Source organism: Lathamus discolor, chromosome 4, assembly GCF_037157495.1.
Source record: "Lathamus discolor isolate bLatDis1 chromosome 4, bLatDis1.hap1, whole genome shotgun sequence".
NCBI lineage: Eukaryota > Metazoa > Chordata > Aves > Psittaciformes > Psittacidae > Lathamus > Lathamus discolor.
The window spans coordinates 110,365,134-110,387,278 of NC_088887.1; the positions used below are offsets into that span (position 1 = coordinate 110,365,134).

At 42.2% G+C, this 22,145-nt stretch overlaps 1 protein-coding gene across 1 annotated transcript in view; it reads left to right on the forward strand.

Moving 5' to 3' along the window:
* The window catches only part of ARHGAP20 (Rho GTPase activating protein 20), a 65,355-nt gene that overhangs the window by 10,242 nt on the left and 32,968 nt on the right, over positions 1-22,145 (forward strand). Inside the window, exons 2-3 of the mRNA XM_065678620.1 lie at positions 1,144-1,229; positions 21,301-21,471. Of these exons, the coding sequence (XP_065534692.1) occupies positions 1,144-1,229; positions 21,301-21,471 (257 nt within the window). The remainder of the gene's footprint in view (positions 1-1,143; positions 1,230-21,300; positions 21,472-22,145) is intronic.

The window sequence follows — 22,145 nt, forward strand, 5'->3', positions numbered from 1 at the left end:
CAGCAGCAGGCTGCACAATTGGGTCTAGAGAGCAGCTCCACAGTTAGGGACGGGACTCTTTAGTTCTGCTTCCAGCTGCAGGGGGAGATGATACAGACATGAATACATTTGTGTTGCGGAAAAGGTGTCTCTTTGTCTCCTGTGGGTACTTTTGAAAATTCCTGCCTCTGGGGAAAACAGTGCTGTTTATTTGCTCAGTATTTTTATTGTATTATTCAACTTCACTGGCTGGGTATCCATGCTCCCTTGATAGCTGCTGGCATTTTCATCTCTTCCCTGTGCTTTGCCTTTTTCCTGCTGCATTCTCTGAGTGTCTCCTTTTCTCCATTCTCTTCCTAGTTCGTTGCTAAGAATTGACCTATCTCTCACTTTCATATTTTTTTCCCATACATAATCAGGAATGAAAAAAACATCATTATAGAGTGATAGAGCCATAGAATAGTTAGGGTTGGAAAGAACCTTAAGATCATCTAGTTCCAGACCCCCTGCCATGGGCAGGAACACCTCACACTAAACCATGTCACCCAAGGCTCTGTCCAGCCTGGCCTTCAACACCACCAGGGATGGAGCATTCACAACTTCCCTGGGCAGCCCATTCCAGTGCGTCAACATGGGAAACAAGATGTAATACTCCAGCTAGATTAGTAGGGAAGGAAAATGCCCTCCTCTCTAAAGATCTGAAAGAAAACAGTAGCGCAATGTAGCATGTAAGGTTAATTGGGTAGAATCCAGACCTTAATTTATGGTAAATGTCAGACCTGATACAGAAATGTATGAAGCGTTTGAAATTTGAGCCACCACTTGGATTTTTGATAAATGTGAAATGCAATAGATTATTAAGGGACAAAAAAAAGTGGTTGAGGACACACTCTCGGTGTTTATTTCATGCGTGCAGCGTACCTCGGGCATCTGTGTCTAGACACTAATTACCAGCTTTTCTTTATCACTGGTTTTCTGATTGTGCTTCTGTTTTTCTCAATATGTGATATTTTACAACTGTTTTCGCCCTCCTGGGTTGTGATGGCAATAACTCAGCCTTTTCCCTTGGTCTGAAATTGGAACCTGGCTGTGACAAACCTGTATGCACACAGTTACAGTCCCAAATCTCACCTGTGATTTCATTTTGTTTCTCTTTCCAATCAGAAAATGAAGAGTTTGGCCCAAAGACGCCAGTCTGCACCGTCTTTGATCTTTGTCAAAGCACTGAACAGATCTAGATCGGTCTCAAGGTGAGTCAGTGAGTTTTGCTGGCAGTTTCTCAGCCCCAAACTTGAAACATTTTTGAGCTATTATCCACACCAGGTTGTCAAACACAATTCAGGCTGCCTGGTGGCTGCCCAGCTGTAAGGTCTACTGAAAGACGTGATAGACCAGCTCAGATGCTGGTTGATCTCCTAGAGGGGGTTTCTCCAGTGCTGCCACACTAAGTTATTCCTACCCAACTGGGCAAGCAGAGGTGTTCCGCAGTTTGCAACTGGGCACGCAATGTTGGGGCTGCTCAGTTCTAATTAATCTGTGGCTGGCCATGGTTGCATTCTGGGAAGATGGCATGGGAAGAACATGATGCATGTTTCCTACCTTTTCCTTGGTACACTCACTCACGCAGTGCCTGGCATAACTCAGGAGTGGTTATTGTGGGATGGTACAGTTTATTTTGAGCTAAGATTTTGTCATGGACTGCTGCATGGTGCAGGCTCTTTGGGGCTCTGGAAGCCCCTGCTGGTTTAGGACAATGCTTTGGGCTAGGATCTGATGGTCACAGCCTTCTGACCAGCATTAGCACTTGAGGGGGTGAGTATGTTGGGGGTGTGCAGGTATGAAGCAGTCAGCATTTTTTGCCTTCATCTCCTGACAGGGCCAGCCCTTCCTTTTCCTTCCCTACCGCACATGAAGCTTCCATAGAAATGGGAGTTTCTATGGAGCTGGTCCCCTGTCCAGCCCCAGGCCTGACCTGCCATTTGAACCACTCTGCATTCATAACTTTTGTCTTCCTGCACTACAGTTCATTAGACTCTAAACTTACAAAACATAAGTGTTTATTGAGAAGTGAACCATCTGGTAGGCTGTTAATGCTTCCAGCTGTGTAGAGCTCTTTATGGAGAAACAGTATTGACAGAAATTAAAGTATGGCTTTGTAAGGAGTATTTTTTCCTACTCTGTGGTATGTTAAGTAATCCAAGTGTGAGCTTTGGAAAGTTTTTGTGTTTGATCTAATAATACCTGGTTTTGTATTTGTCATCATGCAGAATTCCATGGTATTTTAGAAAACTGTTAAAGTATTCTGTGGAAACATTGGAGTTGAAAAATAGGGAAGGAAAACAATTTGAAACTACTTGTGGGTCTTTTTGCTGGCTAAGACATAAAAGTGGAAACTTGGAAATGAATTCCTGAAGGTGTTTGTACAGTTTTGTGTAATGTAGTGGCCTGAGCCTAGGACTGAGAGCCAGTAGCATGTTCTGGTTCTGTCTGAAATGTCTTCTGTGGCCTCTCTTTGACTTTGTTTCCAGGTCTTTAAAGTAAGATGAATGGGTATTTTGTACCCCCTTCATGAGAATGTTGAAATTGTTTAGATTGCCTGTACTGCCATATTTATTCTTAATTTGCTTTTATTATTATAGCTGTGTTCATAATTGTGGTATCACCTTTTGGGTGTAGATGTTCATAACAGAGGCTGTGAAATTAGAGACAGATTATTACTACAGAAAGTAGCAATAACTGGAGAGTGCAGGGGAGAAGAGAAAGGATCTTTCAGATCTTGGACTTATTAACCTATTAACATAGGTTAATAAACCTATGTCTCTAATGTCTTCCCTTCAAGCTGCCTTAAGACTTGCTCCTCGATATTAAGAGCATGAACTATATTTGATGCTTACATTTCAATCTTTTGTCATTTTCCTGCTGGAATGTTCAGACATGAACATTTTTCTTCAATTATGTTTGTTTGTAAATTTATTTTATTGCCTGCTCTGTAAGTATCAGAAATCAAACATAGCTGGAGAGACACTGAGATAATTTTACGCTTTCTTAAGTTTAAATGGATCTTGCTTGTATAGCCCAGAGTTGCTTGTATAGATCAGAATTATTTCCCAATCTGCTGTGTGGAAGGATTATTTTTATAAGACCAGTTCATCAAGGGCTTGAATCAGAGACGGCTGAAGCGGGGAAAATGTTGCCTTGTTCTGCAGTAAGGGGCAATGCTTTGCCTACCTGACGGACCCTGCTGCTTTCACAGCTGATTGATGCTGCCTTAGTCATGTCTGTCCCCTGCCTCTGGCATGCAATGATTTAGCTGCTCCTATTTTGAACTGAAGCCTGTGGACTTAGTGAGAGGGGGTGAAGTCTGAGGACCCTGGTGCCAAAGCAGGTGATTTTGCAGGTTCAAAGTCTATCAGTTAGAGGGTAACACTCTGGATGGTGTTTATTATTGTTCACAGGAGCAGTAATTCTCACCTGTGCCTGACTTCCTTGTTTGGCTGTGCAAAACACATTCCTCTTCATCACCAACTGATAGATGAGTTTGAACTCTCCACTCTGTTGTGTACGTGCTTAACTCTTGTGAAGTGCTTTCTCTTCAAGCGAGCTGAAGAGCAACAAAATGACTTCTCATGTTTTCTAATCTCCTCCAAATGTTTTATCTCAGACCTGTCTCAGCTCTTAGTTTCCCTTCTTGTAGACACAGCCAGCCTGCAAAACCCATTATTCTCCTCTGGCAGTGAGCCTTAATACTGGGACTCCATAACACTAACTTGTTAATGGTTGATTAATGACTTGTAGATAATAAAGCTCCTATCTGAAGTTAGCAAACATGTGTGAGGGATTTATATGAATTGTCTCACCTCAGCAGCTGGCTCACCTCAATATTTGTTGAAAATAATGAGCAAGTGCAAAGTTTAAAAGGGTAGGAATTAGCAGCACAAGTCAGTTTGTATTTTTATACCACTTTATATATCAGGTGTCCTTGGTTTATATACAGGGCACTTTCATAAAATGTGGTGGCACCCACTTTGGACAGACTTACTTTGGGGCATTTTAAATTATTCAAAGAAACCACTGTGACATCTGTGACATCTATTTAGCATTCAGAGGATTAAGGTGTTTTAATAGAAGTGTTGTAGCTGTGATGGCATGAGGATGTAAATAAGAAGAGATGATCTAGCTGGAAAAACAGACGCTTGTGTTGTCAACCTCTTCAGTCCTGAAACAGAAGCAAATATGAAACGCTTATGTGCTTAAAAGCTTGTTGGTTTGGGTTTTTGGTTTTCTTTCTCTGGTTATATCATTTTGTTTACTGAAAGTTAAGCCTTCCTTAAAAATCCTGCCTTGCCATGCCAGTTGTCTAAAAGAGCTACAAGGTATTTGTCCTACAGAAGAATTCTGGGATGGGTGATGCACAGTTCTGCAACCACGCTGTATTCCCTGCCTCTCTTGCCTGTAACAGCAGGCACCAGAGGAACATAATAAATAATACATATATTATAATGGAATTTGGTCCCTTACTTCGAGATGAAAATATGCAGACTATCGTTGCCTCTTTTTCTTGCTTCTTGTCCTTTTTTTTTTTTTTTTGTACAGTTTCTCTTTCATCACAAAATAATGATGAATAGGCATTTAGGGACTCTTTCACATCATCAAATGTCTTCTTTGGAAGCACTTTGAGCAAAGTTATTCTAGAAATACATTGGAAAAGCAAGCTTTTTGTATTTTTCTTGGCTGATACTCAGATGTAAGAAAAATAAGTTTGATTGTTAACTCTGTTAATGTGTATGAAATCAGCACAGGATTTAGGTTAGTTATATTTGGCCCTGGTCCTGTTCTGTAGTTGTGATTTTCCTCTTACTTTTCCTTGGTGTCCTTTAATGAAAACTGCACAACTTAATGAGGTACACTTCAGTGTAACACAAATTAAGGGCTTGAAACAGAAATGTCTGAGGTCCGTATTTAAGCATCAGGTCATCTCAAAATAGTTTATATAGAATAACAAAGACTTGTTTCAAGCCAAATTTGTTCTGCTGTCCCTCAAAGCAATTTTCATATGTGACAAAACCCAAGCTATCAAGTTTCTGCTCTGCATTGGTGGACTTCTGCTCACATCTTGGGTATTTCACAAGGACGGCCAAATTCTGTGCTGCAGTTGCTGGCAGTTTCACCTTTCCTAATGCACATCTCACCAGATCTTTATGTTTTTATGTTCTGAAAATGATTAATATAATTTCACAATTTCTGAGTCTACACGACCATTTATAGATCTCTGTCTCGACACACTAAAGGTGTTAAAATATCAGTGATGAAACTATTCTTTATTATAGCATGAAATGTCTTTATTATGTTATTTTGGTGTAATGTGGAAACAGGGGCTGTTAAAAAAAAAAAAAAGAAAAAGCATGCTTTTTAAAAGGTTTTATGAACAAATCTTTAAAGAACCTGAAAATGAAGTACCTAAAGAGTCACCCCCACACAGTTTTATTATGTGGCTTCTATGGTTGAAGAAGTTAAAGGCAAAAACTGAGAATTTCACAAGTTTCAAAGGTGGTTTTTCCCCCTTTTGTACATGAAGCAGTGTTATGCCATTCATGGAAGGGCTGCCCTTCCTTTTCCCAAAACACAGTAAATGATTCTGGCATGTTGTCTTCCAGGGGTCTTGTGCCAAATGCTAAATATCCCAGATAACGAAGATCATATGTGTAGCCTAGTTAATACATTTTACTTGGCGCTCATCAAATACAGAGTGTTCCCAAAGTCTTGGACATTGTGTTTTCAGGGTTTTAGTCAGAAGATACGTGGATGATCCAAACTGTGTGACTAGATGAAGACAAAAATGCAGACTTCTAATAAATGTAAATTGCCAGGAAGCCTTAACTGTCTCTTTTTCACAGGGAAGATGAGTATTCGGTGTTTCAGGCAAATCCGATTGCGGGGAGGAAGGGAATAAAAGCTCATTGCAAGTAACTAACTTATTAAGTAGGTATTTCTGGTGTCATCATTTTGCTCATTCTTCACCCGTTTCCATGGCAGCAAATAATTTCGCCTAGCAAAATAATCTCTTTGAGGCGTGTTTGGTTGGTGGAGCGCAGCACCTCGGCATGGTATTAGGGACATTGAGGGGGCTGCCTGCCACCCCATTGTACCTCACAGCCACTGTATGTACTGGCTGTCTCAGGACAAGGCCTGTGTGGGCAGGTACCCTCAAGCAGCCACTCTGCATGGCCATCATGGCAGAGGAGGGCATTGCTCTCATGCAACCCCCTGGGCACCCATGACCGTGTTTGTTGGAGTGTGGAGCCACCCAAATGGCGTGGTCACAAGAGATGAGGGCTTTTAAACGCCTTCATTCACCCTTAAGAAGAGGCATGCTGCAGAAGAGGAGCCCTTGCAAGGCAGTCTTTCTGAAGCTCAAGGGCTCATGGCTTTTCAGGCTGTCACTATTGCCAGAGTGGTTCCCAAAGGTGAAAACCCAAGTGGCAGCACACCAGAGGCAGCTCTGTGTCCTCCACTCCTCATCTTAGTCCTTTGTCTGAGAGACTCCAATACACTCAAGAATACAGAAGAGACATTTTATTAAAGGAAGAAAAAAGGCAAAATGCCACAAAGCAGAGTTTTCCAATTGAAGGGATTAAGTAGTAGCACTACGCATTTTATCTTGACCATGATATTTCAGAGCTTTTTTCATAAAGCTGCAGTTCCAGGAGACGTGTGTTTATAAAAATCGCAGTTTCATTAGAAATCAAGTTCCTAGTCAGCAAGATGGAAGGAAAATCCTGCTCCTAAAGACTCAGTCAACAAAGCAAATGAAAAGTTCTTTTCTGCTCGGTTTTGGTTTTAGATTTAATTCAGCTTTGAAACTTCTGATCAGTATTTTTTCTGAGATTTTCCATTTAATGAAAAGTTTTCATCTTTTAACATTTTATGATTAATCTGAATGGACAGAAATCTCTGCATGTGAACTTCCCTGGATTTCTCCCATCAGTGTGTTGTGTTACCCTATGTAAGGTAAAAATACATGAATTTGTAGAAAAATATGGGATCTTTTTTTTTTAAAAAAACCCACACTATTTTGTATCAAATTGCTCTTCCCTTTTAATGGAATTGCACATAATTAAAATAACTTGTGATTATATTGTAGAACTTGTCATTTTTATAGTATTTCTAATTCATGCTTGATTTAAGCTAATTATGACGCTGGAGCATTGTTTCCTTAAAGCATGTGCTTGGATGCAAAAGTAATTTTAATGTGTTTTAATGTAGTAATAGCCAGGGATAAAATTTTATTAACTGTTAACAAGGAACAAAGTGAACTTTCCAAGGCCTCAAATGGCCTTTTAACTCAGAGATTGGCATTCCTGTCCCCCTGCTGTGTTGTTTCTGTTTGGTTTTGTGTGTGTGTGCATAGGTTTGTTTTTGATAAAACCCATCAGTTCTTCATTTATGACATACAAACTGGCTTATAGCGATGTTTGTACATCTGGAGATCGAAATGAGCTGCGGCTCTTGGAGATATGCTGCCTTTTTTATTCAAAGAAAAGGACTAGAGGTAACAAGAAGCAGGATTTTGGAGGGATTGGAGCTTAAATGAAGGATTAATTTTACAATAAATGACTAATAGTTTAACACTAGTGCTTTAAGCCGATTCCCCTTTGGGTAGAGCTGTGACAGTTTTAAGACGAAGGCAGTGAGGGGCACTGCTCATCGGGATGAGGGCAGGGCTCTGCTTGTTCAGATGTCTCACTGTCCACATGTGCTTTTGGCTACAGCTCGTTTTGGGGGCTTTTTGGATTAGGCCTTGACGCCTGGCAGAATGCAGCTGTTGCCCAGCCATTGTGTATCCCTGATTGTAGACAATAAAGTCTCTGCCAAATGACAGTCTGGCCAAGCAGTTTGGGCAATGGCATACCTGAGGAAATCTCAGACCAGCTCAGTCAGACTGCTTTGTGATCGTTTATCTTGTGTAAACAAGCAGAAATCCTCTAACGATGTGCTAGCTGATGTGCAGCCTCTGGTGCTCTCACCTCTGCAAGGGCCAGGATTAAATACACGTTGAACTCTCCTCCTGGCTGATGCTACATTGCTTCCTCTGGTCCAGTTGCTTCCTTGTGGCGCACAAAACTACTGGTGAGGAGTTTCTAATCACATTATGGCAGTAACAGTCTGTCTCTTTTTCTGTGCCTGTGTTTTCAGTGTTCTAGTACCAGGAGCTAGATCCAATAAAGGATAATAAGCCTCAAAGGCAAGACATGTGAATAATTCTGGTACCTGAATCTACAGCCATAACTTAAGAAACATCATCTCAGTGGCTTGACCTCCCAAGTGCTTCTGTTCTTTAGGCAGTCTCCTACCGCCCAGAGAGCTGCCCAAACACCTACAGCTGTGGTTTTGCACATCCCAGTACAGCATGACTGTTGGCAACATTGGACGGGTCTGTGTCAAAGAACTAACTGCTGTGTGAGAGGCTCTGGAGAAGCTCCATCCACTGGTCCACATACCCTGTTTAACCTTCCTGGGCAAGAGTCAGGCCCTCACAAAAACAGTTGCAGACACTGCTCTCCTTTAAACCTCTGTCTGAGGCTGCTTTTCTGGAGTGCTTTTCAGTACTTGTTTGGGTAAGTGGTTTCCAAACATGCAGCATCAGGGCTGAAGTGGGAAAGAACAGCTTGTGAGGTATTTTGGGAGGGAGAGGCCATAGTCTGTGCTGCAGCCACCGTTTGTGCCATCTAACAATCTCAGTATAAGCTATGGCAGGTGTTTCTGGCCTGTTCCTTAGCCAGGTCTCTGCAGACCACCACTGTGCTTTGCGAAACTGCTGGCCTCAAAATCAGTGTGTTTTCAGTGGAAATTAATCACCCAGGTTCATCTCCCTGCCTCCTGAGGCAATTAATCTTCTGTTCCCAGAAGAGGGCTGTAATTAGTACAGCAGAGGGTATGTGGAGCGAGTGGAGACTTTGAAGTGAGGGGGCTTTCCCTTTTCATTCTGCCGCTGAAGCTGGGCCGTTGTGCAGAAGGACATGCGGTGTTCTGGGACCAAAACGTTTACGTTCACAGGAGCGAGCTTGGCTCCGTAGGTGAATGGTAAAAGCACTTACCTGGAAAGGGAAAGGCCTACATCTGTTCCCAGGATTGCTTTTGCATATCACCCACTGACAACACATCTAAGTTCAGCCTGTCCGTTCCCCTAGCTGAAAGTGGTTCTAAGTACTGAGGTGAGCGTGCTATTTTGGATCCACCTGCACTTATAGGGACCCTGTGCACTGAATACTGGCTGCATTCAGTGGGAGCAGGTATCTTAAGTACTTCTAGGTGCATCCTAGGTCTTCATAGCAGGATTATTCAGAAAATGCAGAAAAGAATGGTGAAGGCCTTCACCAGAATGAATAAACAGGGCTGATGTGTTTTAATCCACCTTCATTCCCTCTCTTCCAACTGCATGGTCTGGTAGTAAAACTGTATCCAGTATCGTACCCATATTGCAAGGCATCTCATTTTATCAGAGCATCTCTGGCAACATACTTGGTAGCTCAGACAAAGCAGCCTCATGCTCATTTCCCTCAAGCTTGCTGTTCCCCATCAGCTTTGCTGTCCAAGAGCAGGACAGTGGGTGGTGTGCCAAGTGTGACATCCATTTCTACAAGGAGATCACTAGTCAGACATGGGCAAGCTCTTCTGATACATTAAAGACTTAAATAAACACAGGGAAAAACATCATGTGAAAGGCTGTCATGTTTCCCCCTCCTCCGGGCTGCTGTTCTTCACAGTTAACTGGGCTGTGCCTGCTTCTCCCTTACGTAATTACCATGAGGTGCAGGGATGTGGGGAATCCTCTAACAGCTTTTTTCCCCAGCTCAGCTCACAGGTGGACTAGAAACCTCTGACTAGCGTGCCTGTGTAGCTATTCAAAGAACTTGTTGAATACAAGGGAGTTGTTACAGGAGAGCAAACAGGTGCGTGTGGCTGATTTGTCTGCTGGCTACCTGTAGGAATCTGGGTCGTTGCACCTGCAATAGCTGGCAGCGGCAGGCAGATCAAGTAATCTCTTCTCTGTAATAGGATAATTCCTGTGTTCTACTACTAGTATCAAAATATGGATTAAAGCCCTTGAGGCAAGCCAAAGCCAGATTTGTTCCTGTTGCAGCTAGGACAGGTGTAGTGAAGTGACAATCGTGTCTTCCATGTGGTACACCTATTGCAGGGAAGTGGTCCTTAAAAACTTAAGACAATACAAGGGCTGAGCAGATCCTCCCTTCATGTCTGCAGTGAAGCTTTGTGGAGTTCACCCTACGGTATCCTACAGTTGTGGGGATATAGGCAAGGCAGGGCTGCAGCAGCTTCAACGAGAGCTGCAGCTTGAAGGAGGATAAAGCTTGGTGAAGGGGCTTATCTTTTACAGGCAGTGCTTGCAGCTTTTTATAGGTCACTTTGTATGTGATTGGTTTGGTATAATCAGCAAGTTTTCTCCTGAAAAAGGGCAATCAGGGAACAGCAGGTAATGGATTCCAGGTTAGCCCTACCTAGCCACATATTTGAAGTTTTAGAGCGGTAGATGTAGTTTTTCTTGATTTCAGTAAGGCATTTGATACTGTCTCCCACAGCATCCTCATAGATAAGCTAAGGAAGTGTGGGCTTGACCATCAAGTAGTGAGGTGGATCGAGAACTGGTTGAAAGGAAGAAGGCAGAGAGTTGTGGTCAATGGCGCAGAATCTAGCTGGAGGTCTGTGACTAGTGGAGTTCCTCAGGGGTCGGTGCTGGGACCGGTGCTGTTTAATATTTTCATCAATGACCTGGATGAGGGAACTGAGTGCACCCTCAGCAAGTTTGCTGATGACACAAAACTGGGAGGAGTGGCTGACACACCAGAGGACTGTGCTGCCATTCAGCGAGACCTGGACAGGCTGGAGAGTTGGGCAGGGAGAAACTTGATGAAATTTAACAAGGGCAAGTGTAGAGTCTTGCATCTGGGGAAGAACAACCCCATGTACCAGTACAGGTTGGGGGTTGACCTGCTGGAAAGTAGTGAACGAGAAAGGGACCTGGGGGTCCTGGTGGATAGGAGGATGACCATGAGCCAGCAATGTGCTCTTGTGGCCAAGAAGGCAAATGGCATCTTAGGGTGCATTAGAAAGGGAGTGGTTAGTAGGTCAAGAGAGGTTCTCCTCCCCCTCTACTCAGCCTTGGTGGGGCCGCATCTGGAATATTGCGTCCAGTTCTGGGCCCCTCTGTTCAAAAAGGACAGGGAATTGCTTGAAGGAGTCCAGCGCAGAGCCACAAAGATGATTAAGGGAGTGGAACATCTCCCTTATGAGGAGAGGCTGAGGGAGCTGGGTCTCTTTAGCTTGGAGAAGAGGAGACTGAGGGGTGACCTCATCAATGTTTACAAATATGTAAAGGGTGGGTGTCAGGATGATGGAGCTAGGCTTTTTTCAGTGATATCCAGTGATAGGACAAGGGGCAATGGGTGTAAACTGGAGCATAGGAAGTTCCACGTTAACATCAGGAAGAACTTCTTTACTGTAAGAGTGACAGAGCACTGGAACAGGTTGCCCAGGGGGATTGTGGAGTCTCCTACACTGGAGATATTCAAGGCCCGCCTGGACAAGTTCCTGTGTGATGTACTGTAGGTTACCCTGCTCTTGCAGGGGGGTTGGACTAGATGATCTTTTTAGGTCCCTTCCAACCCTTGGGATTCTGTGATTCTGTGATTCTGTGATTCTGTGAAGTCTTGCACTGTTCTGAATGCACTTGTTTTTCTTAAAATTCATTGTTGCCTAACTGCAGACTCTACCCAGGTGGGACAAGCCAAGGAGGGTAAGAGCCTAGCTGAATTATTTCTTGAAGAATGGGAAAATCAGAGGCTAAAGGGGAGTGACTGTTGAGCAGTGAGACTTTCAGAGACCATGAGCAGCCGCCTCTGGTATTACCTGATAAATAGGTGAGGTGACTGACAGGCAATAAAGCTAGGCAATCACCTATAAAATGCTGTTTCCCTTTTAAAGGAAATGGTCACACAAGTGGCTTATTCTTGCCCATCTACAGCCTGTGTAACCAGTAGCTCCAGATGATAGGCAGATACACGTAGGCTCACTAACAACCATACGCGATGGTCCAGAAGGGAACCATAGGTGATGGTCCAGAAGGGATTTCTGAAGATGTTCACACTGATCTTTTCACCTTATATGCACCTTAGCTTGAAATGACGTGTTTCTGCAGAGGTCTGCAGCATGTCCTGGCTATTTTTGGTAGCCCAGAATTCCCGGCTACTACGTGACTTGTGCTAAACTCCTGTAATATTCACTTGGAGTATTGTGTGCAGTTCTGGTGTCCTCAACATAAAAAGGACATGGAACTGCTGGAACAAGTCCAGAGGAGGGCCACGAGGATGATCAGGGGACTGGAGCTCCTCCTGTATGAAGACAGGCTGAGGAAGTTGGGGCTGTTCAGCCTGGAGAAGAGAAGGCTGCGTGGAGACCTCAGAGCAGCCTTCCTGTATCTGAAGGGGGCCTATAGGGATGCTGGGGAGGGACTCTTCATTAGGGACTGCAGTGGTAGAACAAGGGGTAACGGGTTAAAACTTAAACAGGGGATTGGATATAAGGAGGAAGTTCTTTACTGTGAGGGTTGTGAGGCTCTGGAATGGGTTGCCCAGGGAAGTTGTGAATGCTCCATCCCTGCTGGTGTTCCAGGCCAGGTTGGACAGGGCCTTGGGTGAGATGGTTTAGTGTGAGGTGTCCCTGCCCATGGCAGGGGGGTTAGAACCTGATGATCTTGAGGTCCTCTCCAACCCTAACTATTCTACGATTCCATGATTCTAATACAATTTATAAGAAGATATTTGAAATCCCCTTTTGAAGGAAAAGTTAGTTTTGTCCATGAGGTAGCACAAAATCAATGGAGATAAGCTAGGCTTTTAAATGTCCCAGTTGTGATTAAGCAGGATTAAATGACCCAACTGTGATTGCTGCTTCCCCCCAAAATTTAAGTGGGACAGAAACCTTATCCCTTCAGGCTAATAATATAATGCTGGATCCTCGTAGGGGGACATGGGTGAAACTGAGATACCAGAAAGCTTCTCTGTATGCCTTCTTGGAATGGGTAGGAAGGAGCTGGGGTGGAAGTGGCAAAGGTATCTTGTGCCTCCAGACTTCCTGCAGGCCACAAGAAGCTCTAAAAAGCCCAGACAACCATATTGAAGAACTGCACTGCTGGGGTGTTAAGTTCTGGCCTTTTCTTTGCCCTCTGTTAATCCTACTTTTTTCCCTTTTTATCTATCTATCTATCTATCTATCTATCTATTTCTTTATTTATTTCCAAAGGTCACTTTTTTCCATCTGAACAGTGAAATCTTTCTTCAGCTAGATAATGCTTGGAATGGCACTTCCCTCGTGCAATTGGAATGGGAGAGTAACTCAAGGTGGTACTGCTATGTCAGTCAGTGAAAATGAGTGGGAACTGCAGTGGGGAGCAGAGGATCAATTCTTCCAAAGGCCAAAAAAGGTTTTATTGACTTCCACAGGTGAATATGTCCTCGCCCAAATGTCTGCGCAGGGGAACTTGGACCAAACCCGCTTGAACTTGCTGATTGCTGGCAGAGCTGTATATAGCAGGACTGGAGGACACCCACGCTGCAAGAGCTTTTCAATAGGATTTAAATAACTTGCACTAAATTCTTTTCTGGTGGCAATAGGTAAAACATGACCAAAACGTGTGGTGCTAATTTATACCCATAGAGAATTTTGCTCTTGTGCTAAATTTTCAGAGTAAACACCTTGCAGCTGCTTGTTAAAATAAAACAAAAAACCTTGGAAGAAAACCAAACCACAAGCATGTTTCTTGTCTCCAGCCACCACACTGTAGTACATATTTGCTCTGCAGAGAATATTGTTCTTTTGTCTATGTAGAAATTACTTCAGTACAGCTTGTTTTCAGTTAAGTTGCCAAGCTTCCATACTGAAATGTGTGAGGATTTTTTTTAAATGGTGCATTTTACCCTACAGCTATGTGATATTTAACTGCAAGTCTTAATGGTTTACTGATTTTTGGAAGACTACAGAAAAATAATAGAGTTAACATGCCTCAACACCTGGAACATTTGACGTAAACTGCGTTATTCATCATTATAATTTTTATTACTTTTAATAAGATTTTGACATCATGCAAAGATTATTTCAGATACTAAAAAAACAATTCTTTAAATCCTAGAATCATGTAAGTTGGAACATTGTTCTCTAGATATTTTGAATTAAAATGTGTACACTCGAGTTTCAGAAGCAGAGGAGTAGTACCTGATTTCCTAAATATAAGTGGTGACCCTGATTTTTGCCCTAAGCTGTAAATTTATCTATTTATCTGAGCAAAACTTGCTCCCAATCTCCATTAATATTCATCTTCCTCCTGCCCAGGCTTGTGCTTGCGCTGCCTGTGCTGGAGCGGGGGTTGCAGTCTGTTTTGATGCAAAGGCTCAGTGACCCTGTTGGGACTCACTGCTTTATTTTGGGTGCAGTGTTTTATGCTGCAGCTTGCTGAGGTCCAGCCACATGCATGGGTAGGATGAGGACAGCCCTGTGCTAGAGGCTGTGAACTGGGAACGATGTGTGCACCAGAGCTGAGGCTTTCTGTGAGATCCACAGGCACAGCCCACAAGGGAAAATGCAGGGGTTAAGAGGTGACTGCCTTGGATTTGTTCACATATATTAACCATAAAAAAGAAGTTGCAACCAGTAAAGCACACTTATAAAATAGGAACAGGCATTTTAATATTTGATAACTAATGCTCTTTGAAAAACTGAGTAGATCTCACTTGTTTCATTGTACAAAAGCTACCGTGCATGATGGTAATGGACGATGGGACTTTAATGGAGTGCTGCAGAAAATAGACTTGCTATTTCTGGAATGCTGCACTGTTTTCACAAAGTGCTGCTTCAACTGTATAAGATTTAACATAGATAACAGCAAGCAAACATGCCCAGCATCCTCAGAAAGAAGCTTCCTTAGCATAGCAGGGATCAAGTTGACAGCAGATTTTCAGAAAAGGTTTGGCAGCCCATGTGATTAAGAGAGTTTTATGGTTGTCTATCCAAGTCCCTTCTATAAATAGTCAGTGTAAAATTACAACAGCATACTAACTTTGTGTTGGCCCATATCTTACCTACCACCTTCCTGGAAAACACTCCCACTCTCCAAGCTGATACTTTCTGTGCTTACTTTCACCCTCCAAGAATAACTATTATTTATTAAAGTGCGGTATAAACTTAAATGAAATGCATATTCCATATCATGAGGAGTTGAAGTGGGAAGATCCTGAGCATGTAGGCGACCTGCTGAGGTCACTGGTCATGGCTGGAAGGCAATCACAGTAGGGAGTAGTTAGCACCTTTGAAAATGCAGAGGATTTTGTATATATGTATACACACACGCACACACACACATATACACACACATAATCTGCCTGTCCAAGTGTTTCTCTGAGCAGCAGATTTTTACCCATGGGTGAGCTTTGTCTGCATGGAGCCTTGTTCATGGCAAAAAAACCCATAGCTCTGAGTGCTTGTCCCTGAAGCTAGTGGGTCCTTGTGTGGCCATGCAGGTAGAGGGGATGGGGCAGGCTGGACTTAGCAAGTCATGGGAACTGGGCATAGCTGTTTGTTAACATGACTGTTTTCAGCTCCTTACTCTGCTATAAAAGGTTTGTGAGTTTGTGCCAATCCAGAAGCCATGTCACAAGGACGTCTCTTGTTGATAAATTTTGGCAGTAGATCTGCTGTGCGTAAAGGATTTGTAGCCTTCTTGCTCACTCCAGCCTTTCTAGCACTGGGAGTGACTCTTCAAGCTATGTGCTGTAATGAGCTGTCAGCATGATAAGAGGTTAAATTCATCAGGAACGTGAACGGCAGCATCTTGACTGTCTTGTGTTCAGTCCTAAGCATGAGCATTTGGTTCCAGTGTACAAGAAAAGCTCTTCTTTCACTTTGTTTTTCACTCTTCTCTTTTTGCATACAGAACGTGATGCTCTGTTATCATGATTTTGTCAAGTTGGCAAGGATACAGTACAAGTCATGTCCAAAATATCATTTCTTATGAAATTAGATATATGTTGAAGCCCTGAAATATTAATATTTCACTTGAATGCACTATACACATGCCTGCAAGGCAGATCAGTACTCATTGCTGCATTACAGGTTTTGGTTTTTTTCCCATACTATCTCAGGGAAGACAAGGAGCTCTTGCACACCAAATTGGAACTTTTTCTTTTTGTTGGTTAAAGAATTGTTCTCAATACCTTATTAAGTTAATTATCTTGAATGCAAAATACCCTCTAGCTACACAATATGGGTAATATGTTGTACACATTAAAGGATTTCCAGTAGTAAACCAACTTGGCTTCCAAGCTTCAGTTAGCACGGCCTGCCTCATTGGCAAAAATACGAAACAAGCATCTCTTAAGCTGCTACTGAAGTTCCTTCTCACAGGAATTTTTAGGAGCTTAAGGGTCTGAGTAGGAGGCACAGAAAAAAAGTGCGAATATTGTAAACTGGTTTCCAAAATAAGCTCTATAAAGAAAATCAAGACCTGGCTTCTAGACTTGCTTTTGGAAGTATCTCTGCTGGTCACAAATCACATGTTGTCCCTGACTGATAAATCCATTTTGGCGAAAATCCATAATGTGGGCTGGGCTGTAGACATTTCTTACTGTGCAGATAACTGCTATTTTCACTAGCCTTCAAAGGATGTAAATAGCTCCTGCTTCTCACAGTGGGTTCCTCTAGTCCAGTGCTTTGACTCAGTGATGGTAAAATAAATGCTTTACTGAGAGGCACTGAAGTTGAAAATTCATTTGCCTTATTTTTCCTAAAAGATGTATTGCTGATTCCTAAGAGCCATCCAAAACTGGCCCTTGAGGTATACAAAATAAGTCTGTTGTCTGAGAACACCACTGGGAAGGTTGGCCAGCACTCTGCTTGGTGACCTCTCTAGCCTGCAGCCAAAACAAGGTTAGGTTTATCCTGCAAGCTATACACACTAGATGTGTAGGCACAAAACTGGAAGGAGCTCCTGGTCCTTACCTGGGCTTCAGCGCTGGCACGAGCATGCAGTATTTTTGTGTATGGTACCTGTGTGTGAAATGAGTACAAGCTAAGTTGTTTTCTGTGAGAGGAATTTGGAAAGGTGTTACCTATGTGTGTTTGACAGACCAAGCGCAGCCTGTCGTGTAGCTGGGCTGATTCAGATTTCAGCCTTTTGAATAGCTGCCATTGCTCTGGTAATGAAAAGGTGCATTTCTCACCTACCTCTTGTGAAGGACTTCAGAGGTTAAAGAGCAAAACGGTATTTTATTTCAGTAGGTATCAGTCGTGTTGAAAGCATTGGTGCTGTATCTAAAGAGGAAATAAACTTCAGCACTGCAGAGATATCATCAGTGGAGAGAAGTTCTGGCAGAGAACAATAATCAAAACAAAGGAGTGAGACTTAAGATGGAGCATGTGCAGTCTGTGAGAAGGATGTCATGTAACTGAGATACCCGCAATAGCTCATTAAAGCTTAGGTACCTTGGAAAGGATTCTTCCTCTGAGACATCTTGTAGCTTAATCTAAATCATAGGTAGGCTGAAGTCATCATCGACTGAAATCAAAGGAAACTTCATATTGGTATGAATGATATTTGGATAATGGATTTAGTAACCACTTTACATGGGCTGTTAAACTCTCCCTTCGAAAATATAATTTCTTTCATTATTTTCACTACAAATAGTGAAGAAAGCTGATGTCTCCATTGCACCAAGAATAAACATCATGCCATTCAGGAATCAGTTTTACTGAGAAACCCTAAGGAACCTCTACAGGGGGGAGCAGAAGAATTTTCTGTTCTTTTGTGGTTTCTTGTAAATATAGGATTGATGAAGTGAGCAGTGATGTGTTTGCTTTCACACTAAATGCAGTGGGGATGTATTTTTCAGTGTTTGGCTCACTACTTTGGATTTCAACTTTATATATTACACCTACAGAATTGAAGAGTTCTTTTAAATCATTGTGTCTTTTGAATAGGCACAAAATGCCTTTTTTGATTAATTTGAAAAATAATAGTTATAAAAATTTAGGTTCTGGAAATGCCAGGAGAAAAATCTGCAATTATCTTTCTACAAATGTCAGCCAGTACAGTGATTCTAGTATTTTTCTGAGTAACTCAAGAATATTGCTGTGGATATCCTCAAATTACAGAATTTATTCTTTGGTTAAAACCACACATGGAAATTTCAGGTCCCAAAAATAGTACTGTTAGGAAGAAATGCCAATGGGAGACTAGAGCATTACAATGGCAATGCCTTCTAAACATCAGTATTAGCCTTGCTTCTACATGAAGTGGAACTTGGCTGATTGCTGACTCTGCAGGGTATCCCTATCTTTCGGGAATCAGTTCACATTTCCTTCTAGACAAACTTGGATGATGGCTTTTTTTACTTGCCTCTTCTGGAAAGATAGTACTCTGTGGGGTTTTTAAGTGTGTTTAGCATAGAATGACTTTTAGGGAAACACAGAGAAGGCCCTATTTCACTGATTTTTACTTTTTAAATTATATCAGAACTCACATTGACTTAAGTACTGAGTTTCGCATAATTCTATTAAAAAGGAATTTTCAGCAAATAAGTATTTGAGTGCTTAGCACTTTTTCAAAATTAGACCCATTTAACGGCCAGAAAAATCACTAAGCCATTAAGAACTGAACTCCAAAATACCTGTCTTATATAAATCCCTGCTCCTGAGGGTATCGCTGGTCTGCATTTTCTTCAATGTAACAAAAATTGGGTTTCATTCATGTCTTGTAACAATGGAACATTAATTGAGAGGATCAGAAGCATGCTTCGCAAAAGACACGTTTTGTCACTGCTGGTGAATTTCCTCCATGTTCCTTCATCCTGGGGCTTTAGAAGATGAAGGGTGAATTAGCGGCTTTGATTTTTTCCACTTTGTTTCAAAGGAAGAAAATACTTTCACGTTTTTTATAAGGCTTGTCAGGTAAACTCTATTAGAGTGCTTATTAGAGTTCTGATGACAGATATGCTTGAAAGGCACTTGGTCAAAAGGCAGATTTCATTAAAATAACTGATTCATGTTACTGCATTTTCTTGTTCTCAAACCAGGTTAAATTTTCTTGACCCTGCTGGCATAAATACACCTTAATTCGCCTACCTATGTGACATAGATTTTGCTTAGTTTAATTTGGGAGGTTTATGGGCTTACAAATCAGGATGTAGAAAATGTATGAATAAGAATAATCAAATAGAGTTGCCTATATGGAGACATAAGGGCCTGACACTAAAGGAACGTCAGTAGGAGCAGGTGCTTCAGTATGATTTTATGAATATTTCTGCCGATTTTGTTACAGCAGTGGTGTAACCTGAAAGGGTTTTTTCTAAGTATTGTTGTTGCAGGGTTCAAATATAAGTATTTCCCTGACTTAGCCTTTGAAGTAAAGGCCATGCATGGCTTTCTTATAGGTGGACCCATCATTATTCCTGATTTGTGCTTAAGTTTCTGTGCCAAATGCTGATAGGAAGTTTATGGAATTGAGTCCCAGTAGCCCACCAGTCACTGATGAAGTGGTGAACTGGTGTCCCAGACCCATGAACTGTCAGAGTACGAGAGATACTTGCTGTTACCAACTCCTGTTGCTGGCCACATAGTACATATCACTGTCGTATTGGACCAAAACTCCTCTCTCTGCTTTAATCCCCACACTCCTGAACACCTCTTCTGCTTGGGGGTGATCAAATAACTTAGGTGTGCAGTAGAGCTTAGGTGGGTAGTAGAATACAAGACAAAGACACGGTTTAAGGCAATTTAAGTTGAGGAATTCTTTCAAAAACTCAAGCTGTCAGCCAGAAAGGGAAATGCAGGGCAACACAGCAGAGGTGGAGATCCTCAGCAGCTCCCTGCAGGTCAGTGAAAGTGCGTCCTGCTAATGCGGGCCAATCTCAGAGCTTATCCTTTCTCTCCCAGCTGTCAGGATTTCCTAAATAATTGCCTGGGTAATCCAGCCCCAGGCATCAAGGAGAGGACAGTCAAGAATATCCCAGCCTCTCAGAGAGGTACAGGAAAGTTTATGCCCTTCTTTGAATTTTCTCTGCTCACTCTTGTTTTCTTTCATATCTCTCCCATTTGTTTTGTGGCTTTCAATGTATAAGATCCGTTTCTTCTCCCAGCAAAGTCGTTAGGTGTTTGTCATCCAGTAGGATCAGGAATAAACTATAATTGGGAAGCTGCCAAGTTGATCCTGCCAAGTGTTAGCTTAATTTTAATTTTTTAATTTTTAACTAAAAAAAAAAAAGCAGCAGCAGCAAATGCATGTGAATAAAACTTGAACGTATTCGTTCAACCAAAGGCAAATGGTTCATTTGGAGGCATCTCTAGGGAAAGCAAATGCTTGAAAAGTTGCATTTAAGAATTGGGAGTAAAGATCCAGATGGGTTCTGGTTTTAATCCAGAAATTCATTATTTCAGGTATACCAGGCTGTGGGGGACCTAGGTTCAGTTCTTTCACCTGCCTGGGAGAATTTGAAGCCATATTTCTGGCTTTTCAAGGGAGAGATTGACCTGCAACCAGCTTCTAGAGAATCCTAGATGTCCTCCCCTCAGACCTTCACATTGACTCAGTTTGGCTCTGTATAAATAGACATTTGTTAGGGCAAGGCTGAGAAATTAGGGATATCCTCCTGTCTGAGTGAGTGAACTGACCATCGTGCTAGAGAAATTCTGATCTCTGCTTCAATAACTATTCAACTACTTTATGGGTAAGATTTAGATTAGGGGTTGAGGGAATCATGTCTCCACCACCAGTAGTAACCTTGGACTAGTAGATACTAACGCAATGTACTTAATACCTCCTTAGAAAAGATCAGTGTTTTCCAAGAAGGAAGACAAGACTTGAATACAAGTCCTCTTCTGACCAAGGTGGGTGTGCAGTTACCCATTCATCATGCATGTATCTCCTCTCTTTTTATGAAGAGCCTACAGAGGTGCAGTATTTTTTCTAAGACATCAATACAAAGGGAGACAAATACATATGGACGAAACAGAGAGGCTATATTTTAATTATTGTCCTTTGTGAAATGCTATCCATGTGCTCGGGCTGTAAAAGAATCAGTGAGGACAGTCCCTAACAGATTTTGTGTCAGAATCAGACTGCTGAATTATCGTAATTGTCCCCTCTTACCTTTCACTGACATGATCAAATAAATTGCTTTTTAGCAGTGGGTATGAGAAATTGCTGTCTGGTTCTCACGTCGGCTGATTTGCTTTCTTTATTCCCTTTATTTCCTTTTGCAGGGAAGGCTGCTTCTCCCCCATCAGCCCAGAGGCATGTCCCCTTGTGCAGTCTTTCATGTGCCACAACCGATCGTTCATCCTAGACGGCCATGTGCAGCTGAAGACAGGTCTGCAAACCCAGGAACGACACCTTTTCCTCTTCACAGACCTTCTGGTTGTTGCCAAGTCTAAGTGAGTATGGCACCTCAGGCACTGCTCCTACAGAGCAGCCCTTTTTCTTGGTGGAGCATAACATGGATTTCCATAATGTATTTTTAGTAGCAAATCTTCTCTAAATCGTAAGGAAGTTTTTTATTCGGTCAGTGGAATTTAAGCCACCATTGAAAACCCCATAGCTGTAGAGGAATTCCAGAATGCTACATTTTAAAGAAGGTTCAGATGTTTTGAATATATTGCTTCCATTGTGTCATCTTCCATGCTTTGGGAGTGCAGTGTCAGAGAAAAGACTCACTGGTGCTTCACTCTCCATTGTGCTGCCTTCAACTGCCTGTTGTGTTTGAGACAGGTCATCTTCAGTCCAGTGTTTGTGTCACAGAGATGTTAGAGGTCTTAATGCTTACCTGGGAGCTGCTTTGATACACACCAGTGCTGAGCAGCTATATAAAAACAGAAATTGCACGTGGCATTGCAGTGTCTGTCTCTAGGTTGTGCCGTGCCAGAAGGGCAAGGGGAAGAGAAGTGATGCTGAGCAGTTCGTGTGTAATCAGGCTTGCTGCTGAGCTCTGATTATTCACTCTACCATTCACAATTAAATAAGATTTACAAGCTGTGTCTAGCATGCCAGCTTCATGCAGCATTTGTGGTTTAAGGCAGTTTTAGAGGATGCTTTCACTTGTTGTTATGGG